The following is a 14,840-nucleotide window of genomic DNA, read 5'->3' on the forward strand; positions in this document are numbered from 1 at the left end:
TTAATTGTATAGGTATAACACACTTGGATGAAGTAAACTAACCATTAAATTTGACGAATATTCAGGATATTCATGAATGATGGTATATATATTTAATGATATAGAATAGAATAATCAAGTAATGAGAATATGAAAGAAAGCATTGTGGAATTGAAGCACTTTTATTGTTTAATCACAATTCCAGTGTCTTTCACTGTATGACAGTATTAGTTATAAAAAAAACATTAATTTGAAAAACAACTGGGGAAAACCTATTAAAATTGGTGATTACATTAAAAAAGTATATTCTTTGATTATAATCGATAATCATTCACAAAAGTTCTCCGATAATCGATAGTCGATTTGGGTTCCCAACACTAGTGGCTGTGTCATAATGGGCACCTTCATTACAGCTCTGTTAGGCAACCAGTAACCTGTGATCTTGGGTTCGAATCCAATTTTGCCTCAGTCATGTTTCTAGGTTTGTCTGTACCGATACTCACGAGCTCCACCAAAGCAATAAACCTGAGACCTGCATCATTTCGAGCTATATATAGTTGTATCCTGAGAATATGCAGAATCCGTTGTCTTCATCTACCTATCGTCTTCCTGTTACAACATGGTGGTGTCATTTTCCTTGCTCTCCATCTTATTTCTCAACACTGACATTACTCTCCACTGCTTTAGGTCTGAGCGATGCAAAATATTTACAACCAGTACCAGTGGTCAAATAGTCTGTGTTAGGGTTAGTCACTGAATTGTGCAGAGTTGCTTCCCTTGAGTAGCTCATGTGTTTCTACAGTTTGTTAAACAGCTTTGTCACTTATGTTGGCATAGCTCCGCTTCACACTATCCCCTGTAAGTATGTATCCATGTAACATGATGCCCATGTTTTCTGACTATCTGTCTCAGAACAGCTGATTCAGCAGTAAAAGACAATCACTCCTTGATGAATCCAAACTTTGTGACTGGCTTTTTCCAAATGGCTTTGATTTTACTGCTGAAAGTTAACAGGTGGCATTACCACAGACAAATAAATGGCCTCATCCTTATGATGTAGAAGTTGTGTGAGAATGTAGATGTGCTTGACTAACGAATCATGCAGTGTCAGTATGTGTTAGTATGTGTCAGTACACGTAAAACAGGCTCAAGGGGTGCACTCGTATGTTCCTTGTCTTGTACACCCAGATACTGAGGGTCCAGGGTCACTCAAACATTCATTGTCATGTACACCCTGATACTGAGGGTCCAAGGTGTACTCAAACATTCATTGTCTTGTACACCCTGATACTGAAGGTCCAAGGTGTACTCAAACATTCATTGTCTTGTACACCCTGATACTGAAGGTCCAAGGTGTATTCAAACATTCATTGTTTTGTACAACCTGATACTGAAGGTCCAAGGTGTATTCAAACATTCATTGTCTTGTACATCCTGATACTGAAGGTCCAAGGTGTACTCAAACATTCATTGTCTTGTACACCCTGATACTGAAGGTCCAAGGTGTACTCAAACATTCATTGTCTTGTACACCCTGATACTGAAGGTCCAAGGTGTACTCAAACATTCATTGTCTTGTACACCCTAATACTGAAGGTCCAAGGTGTACTCAAACATTCATTGTCCAGTACACCCTGATACTGAAGGTCCAAGGTGTACTCAAACATTCATTGTCTTGTACACCCTGATACTGAAGTTCCAAGGTGTACTCAAACATTCATTGTCCAGTACACCCTGATACTGAAGGTCCGAGGTGTACTCAAACATTCATTGTCTTGTACACCCTGATACTGAAGGTCCAAGGTGTACTCAAACATTCATTGTCTTGTACACCCTAATACTGAAGGTCCAAGATGTACTCAAACATTCATTGTCCAGTACACCCTGACACTGAAGGTCCAAGGTGTACTCAAACATTCATTGTCTTGTACACCCTGATACTGAAGGTCCAAGGTGTACTCAAACATTGTCTTGTACACCCTGATACTGAAGTTCCAAGGTGTACTCAAACATTCATTGTCTTGTACACCCTGATACTGAAGGTCCAAGGTGTACTCAAACATTCATTGTCTTGTACACCCTGATACTGAAGTTCCAAGGTGTACTCAAACATTCATTGTCTTGTACACCCTGATACTGAAGGTCCAAGGTGTACTCAAACATTCATTGTCTTGAACACCTCAATATCGAGAGTTGATGTTGATGCACTGAGACACTCTGTAGATACAAATTAGTTCCCATTTCGTCAGTGTTCGTAATATCGCTGGGAAATTGTTTGCGATATTTAGCAATCTGACTTGGATGCATTGTGAGCTGGACCATTATCTATTGTTTTAAGTCCTGTTGGCACCTGTATAGTACCCACAGATGTCACATAAATACACATGTATATATATATGAGGGCATTAGTCTTTCTTTGGCAACATGTTTACTGGTTTCTATGGTGATGGCTGAGGATTCTGCTTCTGTTATTTTAGCAATGGCGAATGAGTAAAAAAGTATTATTATTTCACAATCTTAATCAAAGTGCAGCACCTTCGACAAGAACAGAAAGTCTGTGGTTCAAACCCTGGTGCATCATATTCAAAGGTGTATTTGTTGTTACCTTGCCTCACGATCTGTGGGGCGGTGGGTTAGTCTGGTGGTTAAAGCGTCTGCTTGTCACGCCAAAGACACGGGTTCTATTCTCCATGTGGCCACAATGTGTGAAGCCGATTTCTGGTGTCCGCCGCCATGACATTGCTGGAATATTGCTAAAAGCGGCATAAAACCAAACCCACTCACTCACTCATGTTCTGCATTAAGAGGTGTATAAAGACAGTTAGGCTTATAGTCAATATACTGTGACTCCATGTTGATCTGCGTCATGGTATCATGCTAGAGGCCTTTACATAATCTTATCGATAAAACTTGGATGATGTTTTTGTCTTTCATGAGAGTTATAATATTAGCATCTATTTGTAAGAAAATATTAGTATATATTAGTATTAATATAAGTATTTAGCTGATCGGGTGATGCTCTATTAGTGTCTTTTACACCAATGGTGTACATACTCATCAGTATCATGCACGGGTCTCGACAATTACGCTTGTCACCTTCACAAGTGAAAGCAAATGTTCATCAGGACCAGTACCGTTGATAGATAAATATAGAAGATCTAAGTTGTGAATGGAAAGTTCTGAAATAACTGATATTTTGCAGTAGTACAGACATTCTAAGTAATCCACTAGTGTTGTTAGACCAGGGCGGTGGCTATCCCAGTGTTCGCTTGTCACGCCAAACACCCGAGTTCGATTCTCCACATGGGTACAATGTGTGAAGCCCATTTCTGGTGTTCCCAGCCGTGATATTGCTGGAATATGGCTGAAAGTGGCGTAAAACCATAATCACTAACTCACTATGTCAGACCACAGGGGTTTGTAATGCAAGAAAAAAGCATCAAGATGTATATATATTGTCAGTACATGGATCTTAGCTTTATTTAAAAGATTGCCTTTCATATAATATTAAGACCTTTGCAGTGACAATATATGTTTTGATGTTCATGTTTTACGTTACAAGCCCCCCAGTGTGTTAGACAAGGATTAAGACAACTGCGTCACTACATCAGAATGGTTTCTTTTAAAACTCTTGACCAGTGTATCCATAGCTTCTGATGGCGCCTTTGTATGGACAGAGAGCTGTGGTGCTGCAGTCTCTTACAGCATTATATTTACATATAAATTATATTCCTGAAAACCAGGATAATGATGCCTCTAAGTTTAGTTGTTGAGATAGTTGTCAAAGGCTTCATTCAAATGCTGATTACATTGAATCAAATATTTATATGTCTTTGTTTGTTCTCTGTTAACTTCCGTTATATCGCTCAAACAAATTCTTTAAATTTATAAAAATGATCATATATCCTTTGTGCCAATCATACATGTAGATCATGCAGATCATGAAGATCATGAAGATCAAAGGTCTCATTGGCTAAGTCCTTGCAAAGATTATTTTTTCGCAACGAATGAAATAGATTGAACTATTTTTATATATCATGCAATCATGTGTAGATAGTTTTTCACGGTAGTGCTAATTATACTATTCCACTTTTAATGAGATATTTCTTTGTTATCTCTCCATGATCTTCAAATGTTCTGTTATGTCGGGTGTATATTTGAAGATATCTCACAAATGATTATCCCTTTGAAAAGTGGAGTAGTATATATCATTGGGTCAGGCAAAGAATCGGGGTTCTTTTAGTTCGTGTGTTTGTACAAAATTGTTGGTGGTATATCATGGTGTCTATGATTGCTAGTATATACTACTCACAACAAGTTAGGGAACATCGAAAAGAAGGCTGTGATGCAGTGTCCACAGTCAATTAACTTTAGAGATGAAAAAAAAAATAAGGTGTTCCTTAATTTTTGTGTGTAGTGTATAATGACTCATCGTGAATGGCAGTGTTCATGCTTAAGTTTTTTAATATATAGTATTCATTTGTAGACTATTTTATGTTGAGAAAATGAGTGAAAATTGTTTGATTTCTGAATGATTTTTGTTGATGGTATTAGCACACAAACTGAATCATTTTGTTGTTGTGTCCAGGGTCATGTGTGCGGCTCAGAAATCCTCCATATTAGTTCCTGAAGTCAGTCTCGTTTCCATTTGACCATTATTTCTTTCAGATTATTTGTATTTGGCAAAGCATTTTTACTGTGCAAGTGTGTTATAGATGCTGAATTACTAAGGATTGTTGAGATGTCAGTGTTTAAAATTATGGATGGAAGTCTGGGATGTCTTGTGTGGATAAGTATTAACATTTCAGGGTCTTACTGTGTTCAAAGGACATCTTACCACATGGCTTACTGTTGATACTAAAGGTTAAATGGGCCAAAAATCAGAATGTGGATTTTAGGGGAACATGTAAATTGTGGACTAATATCCGAAAAGAAATTATATCAAAAGGGATGCTAAACCCTGTGTTCAAAACCATGGATCATATATCCCTAGGTACAAATATTCACTCAGAAACAGTTAAGGACTACAAAGTCTGTCAAAGCATGGCATGACAGATTAACTATAATAATACAAAAGAATTGGGTGGTCCTTTACTTTTTTTGAGCAGTTTTAGATCAAAACATCCCTCTTACTTTCACTGGATAATATATAAGATGGCCACAAATGTATTTATTAGTATGTGTTCAGATTGGTATCATTTTGAAATATATTTTACACTGAACTTGTACATGTGTTATAGAGATTTTTACATATGTTTATTGCCTTTATAATGTATTGCAAGTACTGGGCAGTTTTTAGGGTTGATTATGATGTCAATGTTGACAGCGGGAGATATATTATTCATGTTTAGGATATTAAATAATTTCTAATACTTTTGTGACTTGTTATATTTTACAAGAGAGGCAGTGTTTGTAGCACTGAAGTTGGTTGGTTGGCTGGTTGGTTGCACTTGGTTGTTTAACAGGCTGCACTCGGCAATATTACAGCTATATAGCAGCGGTCTGTAAATAATCGAGTCTGGATCAGACAATCCAGTCATCAACAGCATGAGCATTGACCCATGCAGTTGGGAACCAATTACATGTGTCAACCAAGCCAGCGAGTCTGACCACCAGATCCTGTTAGTCGCCTCTTACATATAGCTGGAATATGGAGTGTGGCGTAAAACTATACTCACTCACTCACTACTTTACATACGTCTTACTACCCTCATTCTTACTCCTTTACACCCTTCTCAACGCCCCCTTCCCCTCTTCCCTCCTTCATATCCATCTTAACACTCTCCTTAACATCCTCCCTTACATGCTTCACCGTGGTGATGTTGCTGGAATATTGCTAAAAGCAGCGTAAAACCAAACTCAGGCAGGCCTTACATGCTTCTCAACACTCCTTCACATCCTTCTTTACACTTTCTTGAACAGCCGTCTTTACATCTTTTTGGTGATCCTCTTTTACATCCGTCTGTAAGTAATCATGTCAGGACCAGTGATCAACAGCATGAGCATCTATCTACTCAATTGGGATATGATGGCGTGTGTCAGCAGCCAGAGATCCTGTTAGTCGCCTCTTACGAAAAGCATGGGTTACTGAAGATCAATTCCAGGATCCTCAAGGGTCCAAAAACGGTGGGAAGACTCACTCTCAAAAGTTTACAAAAATAAATGAGAATAAGCTATTGTCGGCATTACACGGGTTTCATCATTAAGCTGCTAATATGATGAACATTTTACCAGGCCATAATCGTGGATGATTTAAAAATATTAAAACTTAACAAGTCGGAGAGAGTGATATATTTACAAAATGACCCCATGAAAATTCACTAGCCAGTCGGGCCAGTGACTGTGGAGATTTACTGGCCCGAATAGATTTTTACTAGCCATGGGCTAGCGGGCCAGTGGCTATTTCGCACACAGATGGCTCCCAATGTGACGCCACAAGTTTCCCACCAAACATACTTTGAAGTAAGATGCAGCTGCAGGTGGCCCATTTTTCGCGGTGATCAAGCTGTCTACAGTTAACCAATATCTGTCCATTTGCATCTCCTCAAATCGGTTAACGTGACGAACAGGTTTGATAATATCAAATGGTCTTGAATCGATGAAATAAGAAAAGGTGTTATGAACTCTCGGATTGTTTAATTTTAAGTATTAAAAGCCAAATTCCATTAATCTAATTATCTTTCTTTTTCTCCAACTGACGATTTTCTTTTCTCTTAATTATTTTTCCAATTTCCTCACCCCCAAAAGTTCTGATATCTCATCAACTGATAAATCCGAAGCAGGTGGATTTAAATTACGTCACTGACAAGAAACGAACATTGCAACCTTCAACGGTTATGTCAAGGTTCGCTTTGTTTGTTGTTGTAACGCCGAACTCTGTAGGTTTACCCAAATGTGAGATCTGGAGACATTATTCAAATTTCCTCACCTCCAAAAGTTCTGATATCTCATCAATTGACAAATCCGAAGAAGGTGGATCTAAATTACGTCACGGACAAGAAACGAAGACGGTAACCTTCAACGGTTATATCAAGGTTTGCTTTGTTGTTTAACGCCGAACTCTGTAGGTTTACCCAAATGCGAGATCTGAGAGTGTGTGTGTGTGCAGGGGGTGCACCCCCGTCTCACCCCTATTGTCCTCAAAGTTTATTAAATGACCCATGAAAACGGGTGAAAATGAAGTGTGCACCCTCCCTTTCCCAAGAGTGTGCACCCCCTCCTTTCTCAAAAAGCTGTCCGTCCCTGACTTCCAGTTATCTACCTGTTAAGAAGATCCCGGTTAGAACTGATCTTCAGTAACCAATGCATGTCGTTAGAAGCGGCTAACGGGATCGGGTGGTTAGGTTCGCTGACTTGCTTGACACATATCATTGTATTCCAACAGATCGATGCTCATGCCGTTGATCACTGGATTGTCTGGTCCAGACTTGATTATTTACAGCCCGCCGCCATGTAGTTGGAATATTGCTGAGTGCGGTGTAAAACTAAATTCACTCACTCACTTCCAATCATCCCAGATTCGAGAGAACCGTAAAAGAATAACCAAAGAGGATTAGGCGGGTATAAGGCTTTCACATCGACACATCCATAAATTCGATACAAGGGTGTTTGACTGTACATGTGCAGCCTAATGGCGTAACATGTTTCAAGGTGTCAATATGCTTTTATATTTTTTTAATGTGTCCTCATTGTACAGCTTGTTTTCGTCACTATATTGCTGAAACACTGAGGGTGTCTCCTTTGAGTGGCATACTTAGGATGTGACTACAAATCTTAACTCACTCACTCACACTGCATACAATATGCCGTTTCTTCATTTAGAACCCAAATATTGTAATGGCTGAAAGCTACAATTTATCAAACAGCTGCGTTGATGTTTCCATGTGGTATTAATAAAACTGTTGGAATCTTCTTACTTTCAGTGTGTATTAAAGTTTATAATGTTTAAACATTACACCAAACAATCCATCAAAATACTGATTTTTACAGAGTGCCCTCTTAACCTCTCTCTGAAATCATATTTAAAAAATGACGACCTTGACAAACTGGCGTTTGACAAGCAACAAAGGAGAAAAAAAGTAAAATAGCCTATTTGTTTTATAACCGACTTAAACGTCTGGGGAAAACATTTGGCATTACATTCTGTAACAAGATGTGTTTGCATGCAATCTGAAAGTAGCTGTCATGAAGAATCACGTTATCAAATCAAAGTTTAAGTAAAAAGTATATGTAAACAGCTCAGGAATAACGCTCAAAACATCACCATGACATCAGATAACTTTTGTCAATGACAAGAGAAACGAATAAAACCGATGGTTTTCGGAATGTTCAAAGGGAGGTCACTCTCATTTCCAGTCCATGCATCGGCTGCTTCTGTTGGAATGGAGATTTTTGTTACCTTGCTGTTGATCCTATGGATCTTGTTTGATGTCAACTATTTCATCTATGCCTTCTTGACATTTCTTTATGGTTTTATAAAGGGTTTGATATCGCCTATTAACCTGATGGACGAAAGCGTCATATACGGTAAGTTACTTCATCGGGTCTTTTTGACGATGAGCATCCATGATGCACAAAAATGACCTTTGGCCTATAATTGATGCCTGCTTTTGTTCACTTTAACATGTGCAAATAAATATATGTCGACAAAAAGGGCAAGATACTTATATTACCTGTACAACAGGTGTTCAACGATGACCTAGATTTTGTCTGTTTTCGACTCAATCTCTCAAATAATGGCTAGGAGCTTGTATTATGAGATATTTCTCTTGGATTCCAAATCGAGTGCCATTAGCATTTGTTAAAAATCAAGGTATTATTCAAATTTGATTTGTCTTCATGTTCTTGTGGTCATTAAATCAGAGAAATTCGAAAATGTTTTGTTCAAATTTGATATTTATACAGTAAACTTGGGGGTAATTAGGCATTTCAACAGGGCTAGATATAAATTCTGTTCAGTATGATAAAACATACAGAGTGACTCTGTTCGACTTAAAGACATGTTAGAGGATACCAAATAATCTGTACCCACAAAATATGGCTAATACGTATCTAAAATTCCTGATACCTGATTTGGGGCATTCATACTTTTTTGTGCAAACTTGTACACCAATTTGGATGACGAGACACAAAACTAATTGATCAGTACACAAATTTGGAGGCCCTGTACCCATTTATTTTGATATTTGTAACAAGTCGATATTTAAGCAACATGTCCTAAAACAGATTTGTTGTGTATGAATCATTCAGTTGCTGAGTTACTTGTTGTCCAACATTTGTGTCAACCGGCCAGAGTATAGAATAAAAGGTGCAGATCTCTATGGGTACAGATTGTTCAGTTGGACAAATTGGAATGTCAAAACAACCATTTAGCATGTGTTTTGCTGAGAGTACTGTAAATCCATTCTTTACTTTGAGGAGGGTGCTAGGAAGATGTTTTTGTTTCTGTTCTTTCAGGCCTCTGTATGACGAACGACATGGATCTTCAGTGGCATATGAACAATGGTAGATATCTAAGGAACTGTGACTTTGGCAGGTTCATTCACATTATGGAGACCAAAATATACCCAACAGCCAGAAGGCTCGGGGCCAACATGTATCTGGCTGGGAGCAACATCCGCTACAGGAGGTCCCTGCAGTTGTTTGATGTCTACCGCATCCACACCAGGGTAAAGTTACATTAGGCCAGACCAATTTTATTTCTTGTTTTATGGATCCGCCGGTTGTATTTTTTCAAGAATAAGAAGAAAAAAAATAATTAATTTCCCACGCTCAAAAAATACAATTTTGATATTTCTATTGGCCAAAAATGTAAATGTGCAAGAAAATGTTTAAGATTGTTTTTTTGCCCCATATACACGTCATAAATTGCCAAAAATAAAAAACTTTTAGTATTTAGAAGGAATATTACTTTGACTGTTGATTTTTATTTTCATTTTTTTCCCCTCCTGCCTTTAGGTTTTCTGAGGACAAACATCTGTAAAACTAGAAATAAAATTGGTCTGGCCTTATGTTATATTGGCATGATTAGTGGCCATATATACAGTTATCTTAGTGGCCACATTTACAGTTATCTTAGTGGCCATATGTACAGTTATCTTAGTGGCCACATGTACAGTTATCTTAGTAGCCATATGTACAGTTATCTTAGTAGCCACATGTACAGTTATCTTAGTGGCCATATGTACAGTTATCTTAGTGGCCATATGTTCAGTTATCTTAGTAGCCACATGTACAGTTGTCTTAGTAGCCATATGTACAGTTATCTTAGTAGCCTATACAGTAAACTATGTTTACAACGAGCACACTTATTATGAACTGACTGATATGACCAATGACACAAACTGGTTATGTATTAGATATACCCACACTTTCCGAGGTGTGCCGCTCAATACCCTACTGTTTGAGTCGTGTGGCCTCCGGCGTTAGCCGAGGAGACCACACGACTCAAACAGTAGGCGATAGCCACACACGGAGAAGTGTGGGTACATCTGACTTATACCTCACTTCTGGTCGGAGTTACGAGTTTATTATAACACTTTATGTTCTAGTTATGACAAAAAAAATTATTTCTTTTCCATCTGTTTCATTTATTTTTAGCCCACTGGTTAAGACCTCCAATGTCCATGTCTATAGTCTGTTTGCAGTGAAACCTACCGATCAATTTCACTTTAAACAAAAAGTACTCAAATAGTGAAATTAAGATTGCGAATCTCATAATTTGACCTTGCCAAATGAACATCTCAGAATTATATTCAACTTAGAATAAAATTTGTTTAACAAATGATCATAGTTTCAAATCAATATTATTGGTTTGTATTACAATTTTAGGGGTAAGCTTGCAGTAGTTGGAACAGTGAAACAAATGCCCGTATGCGGTACGTAATGCGCTAACTTCTACCAAACCTGCATGTTCTGGGTGTTTCATTTAATGCGCATACCCCATTGTAATACAAACCAATAATAGCTTTGAAACTTTGATCGCTTTGTTAAACAACTTTTATCCTAAGCTGAATATAATTCTGAGATTTAAATGTTCAATAGGCAAGGTAAAATTACGGGATTTGCAATCTTAGTTTCACTTTATTCGATTTACTTTTTAAAGTGATATTCATCGGTATCGCCACTGCAAACAGACTATAAGCAGTCGATTGCACGCGTGCATGCACGGGCTTGTAATGATTTCCCTACGATTTTAAGCACCAGTTCGGGCGCCGAATGACTTCAAGTAGCCCCAAATATGCACAATATTACTGATAATTGACATTTGTATGGGCAGACCAATGCGCATGCGTCTCTGACTCGCATGTGGCATAGAAAACATTTGGAAGATCACACGTTCGCTTCGCCATGGATGCTGAAGAGTGGACAGAGGATTTTCTTTCTCAAATTGACAGTTCGTTAGCCGCCACATTTCGACCTGGATGATAAGGAAGATTTTGAAACAATCGAAATCTCAAAGTGAGTCCATTGAAATAAAATTATATTTCGCCGTTTGTTGTGTCTTTATTGCTTCGGTATACCCTAGTGAAAAAGTGTAGGTGTATCATTGATACACCTACACTTTTGACAGGTGTACCGGTCAATACACCTACACTTTTAACAAAGGAAACCATGGCAACGAGACCGGAAGTGGGGTATAAGTTGCTTTTGGCCATTTACTGTATATTTCAGTAGAAAAAAAATGTAAATGTGCAAGAAAATGTTTAAGATTGTTTTTTTGCCCCATATACACGTCATAAATTGCCAAAAATAAAAAACTTTTAGTATTTAGAAGGAATATTACTTTGACTGTTGATTTTTATTTTCATTTTTTTCCCCTCCTGCCTTTAGGTTTTCTGAGGACAAACATCTGTAAAACTAGAAATAAAATTGGTCTGGCCTTATGTTACATTGGCATGATTAGTGGCCATATATACAGTTATCTTAGTGGCCACATTTACAGTTATCTTAGTGGCCATATGTACAGTTATCTTAGTGGCCACATGTACAGTTATCTTAGTAGCCATATGTACAGTTATCTTAGTAGCCACATGTACAGTTATCTTAGTGGCCATATGTACAGTTATCTTAGTGGCCATATGTACAGTTATCTTAGTAGCCACATGTACAGTTGTCTTAGTAGCCATATGTACAGTTATCTTAGTAGCCTATACAGTAAACTATGTTTACAACGAGCACACTTATTATGAACTGACTGATATGACCAATGACACAAACTGGTTATGTTGCTTTTGGCCATTTACTGTATATTTCAGTAGAAATGCTGATGAACGACTCATATACTGAACTAAAACTAGTCGTCCTTTTGAATTTTGTTTTAGCCACAGTTTACTGTATGTTCCTTAATTACAGAGTTATCTCCCTTTCATTCCACATTGTGTTACTTCTGGTAACTTTCTGTTTCTTTTGATGCTCAAGGTTTGTTAGTTTCCTCGAATTCCGTACATTCTGTGTAGTGTATGTAGATTGTTTGACGTAGTTGGGCAGTTAGTTTTCAGGCTGACTCGAGAGTTGGATGGCATGTTGCAGAGGACTTGGCGTACTGTATCCGTCTCTGGCTAACTGTGTGGGCCAAAAGAAGTTGAATAAATGTACAGATTATTGTATCTTGTTTAAATTTCCTCAATTACCTAGTGCTGAAACTGAGATGGGAACCTGGGTTGGAATAAGTGTCTGACACAGTATTCCCAATGTCTAGCTTATCATATTGTCAACATTTCAGTCAGCTGTTACTGTGTTGTTTAACACCACACTCAGCAATAATCCTGTCATATGATATATATCATCTGGATCGGGATCAGCTCCTGAATTAATGAGCAATGAATAATTCTTTCCAGATTTGTTGACTGACAATCAACAAGCCACTAAGGCTGATTGCTTGGTCCACACATGCTGCTGTTATCCTAACCTGAAATCACAGGATTGTCTGGTCCAAATTTGGTTCATTTCAGGGTAATATCATAAAGCTGGAATATCACTGAGGGCAGCATACAACAACAAATGTATAGTAAACAATCTTATGGGTAAAATTTAGAGTTCCTAGACCTTCACACATTGTACTCATGCAGGGAATTAAACCAGGCCTTTAGCGTGATGAGCGAACATTTTAACCACTGGTACTAGTCTATCCCACCCACTGCCTTGTTATCTATACAGTGTGAAGCCCATTTCTGGTGTCCCCCGCTGTGATGTAGCTGGAATATTGCTAAAAGCGGTGTAAAACAGCAACTCAGTCAGTCAGTCAGTCAGTCAGTGTTATCAATACTCACAGTTAATGTACTGTAATCAATCAATGCATTCTCACATTGTTCCTTCCTTGAGTATTTCTTCCTGGTGTGTTATGCAGATTTTGTGTTGGGACGACAAGGCAGTGTACCTGGAGCAGAGTGTCCTGAGACACAAGGACAACTTCGTGTGTGCGGTGTGTGTGCTGAAGATGGTGGTGGCCGGGTCTGGAAGCAACCCACAGAAGATCATCGACGTCATGCAGCCGGGGTTGAAGTCTCCCGAGCCGTTGCCAGAAGTCAGCAAGTGGATTGAGAGTATAGCATTGTCGAGTGAAAGATTACGTAAATCTTTATGATCTTGGAAAAGCTAGGCATTTAAACATGTGCGATTGTATCAACAATACTTTAAATTGTGAAATTAATGCAAAAAGTGCGAGTAGCACTTGGTCATATAAATAAGGAAGATGCGTTGTATACTGATGTCATAAAGTTTATTGTCATGCCAGGTTCACTGTCCATTTGGGTGGAAACAATTATATACACGATCTTATAGTTACTAATACAATCCAGATGCTGCCCGTCCATGTTGTGTAGACATCCAGCTTATTATCAACAGTTTTGAATTCATAACACTAGTACTAGTACATATACTATCCCAAAAAAGAAACGCATAGGCCAGAAATCTGTTGCGAAAATGCTGTATTTTCAAACAGGTATAACTCGTCCACAAATAGACTTTAGTACAAGAATTTTTACATCGGTATAGAAGAAGAAAATGTCTATACAACCATGTGGATCATTTTAGATAACGGAGACGTTGAGCGACATGGTGACGGCGTAGCACGGGCCCGACGTTGGGTCTCCTGGCTCTCAGTCCAATCTCTCTCAACCTTTTCCGAACAGTTTGACCGGATATCCTCCGAAGTCCAGGTACCCTGGCTGCTGTGCTCTCACCCGTGGCAGTATGAACATGCAAATGTAGTACCCGGATGTACCGATCTTGGGCTGCAGTGGAGACTCGAGGGCTCTGCCCGTACGAGGACGGTCATTTGTTATACATGGTATTGGTTGTAACGAGCTGCAAGCCGTGATATCGTGCTCAGACTAACATTCCGGCGCCTGGCAACAGAAGATTGGTAATCTCCAGCTTGAATTCTTTCAATGGCGATGTTGCGTGTCGCAGAGTCAAGACGTAGCATAGTGATTTGACCTTGAAACTCCTTCAAAATGAATGCCAATTTCCGAAAGTAATCTGGATTTTTATTGCCAGACAATGCATGCTCTTCTACACAATTTAAACTGGAAGGTGATTTCGGTTACCTTGTGGCGATAATTTTTTTAATCCTTGAAAGAAATCTCATCAAAATCAACATTTTTTACTTGTGCAATTGTGTAAAATCATGTTATCAACATTTTTGTTACATATTTTGACGATTGTTTGAACACAAAAGGTAAATAATAGATTTTAAAAAATACAAAACGCCTATGCGTTTCCTTTTTTGGATAGTATATTTGGCAAAGGATTGCACCAACTTGTGTAAAAACATCTGCTGCCTTTGTTTTTGACCTGACCAATCTCTTTTTAATGATCCTAATTTTGAATTTCTTGCTTTCTTAAAAGTCACATCTATC

General features: G+C 38.3%; 1 protein-coding gene and 1 long non-coding RNA gene across 2 annotated transcripts; both read left to right on the forward strand.

Moving 5' to 3' along the window:
• Positions 1 to 15: 15 nt before the first annotated feature.
• On the forward strand, positions 16 to 5,351 carry LOC124266233. Its single transcript, XR_006895689.1, has 2 exons — positions 16 to 2,070; positions 2,122 to 5,351. It is a non-coding gene; the product is annotated as an uncharacterized LOC124266233 (long non-coding RNA).
• Positions 5,352 to 8,342: 2,991 nt separating this feature from the next.
• Positions 8,343 to 13,976, forward strand: LOC124266237 (protein THEM6-like). The gene is made up of 3 exons (XM_046701054.1): positions 8,343 to 8,505; positions 9,436 to 9,647; positions 13,328 to 13,976. Exons 1-3 carry the CDS (start codon positions 8,361 to 8,363, stop codon positions 13,562 to 13,564), a joined length of 594 nt encoding a protein of 197 aa, XP_046557010.1. The 5' UTR covers positions 8,343 to 8,360; the 3' UTR covers positions 13,565 to 13,976.
• The last annotated feature ends 864 nt before the right edge of the window (positions 13,977 to 14,840 follow it).

Source organism: Haliotis rubra, unplaced genomic scaffold (assembly GCF_003918875.1).
Source record: "Haliotis rubra isolate DU_JTF1 unplaced genomic scaffold, ASM391887v1 Scf124, whole genome shotgun sequence".
In the NCBI taxonomy this organism is placed as follows: Eukaryota; Metazoa; Mollusca; class Gastropoda; order Lepetellida; family Haliotidae; genus Haliotis; species Haliotis rubra.

Bases quoted from the DNA above. Each gene is read 5' to 3' on its own strand.
- LOC124266237 (XM_046701054.1), top strand. From the start codon at position 8,361: ATGGAGATTTTTGTTACCTTGCTGTTGATCCTATGGATCTTGTTTGAT. The intron at 8,506-9,435 runs GTAAGTTACTTC...CTGTTCTTTCAG, and splicing joins GGACGAAAGCGTCATATACG to GCCTCTGTATGACGAACGAC. The intron at 9,648-13,327 runs GTAAAGTTACAT...TGTGTTATGCAG, and splicing joins TCTACCGCATCCACACCAGG to ATTTTGTGTTGGGACGACAA.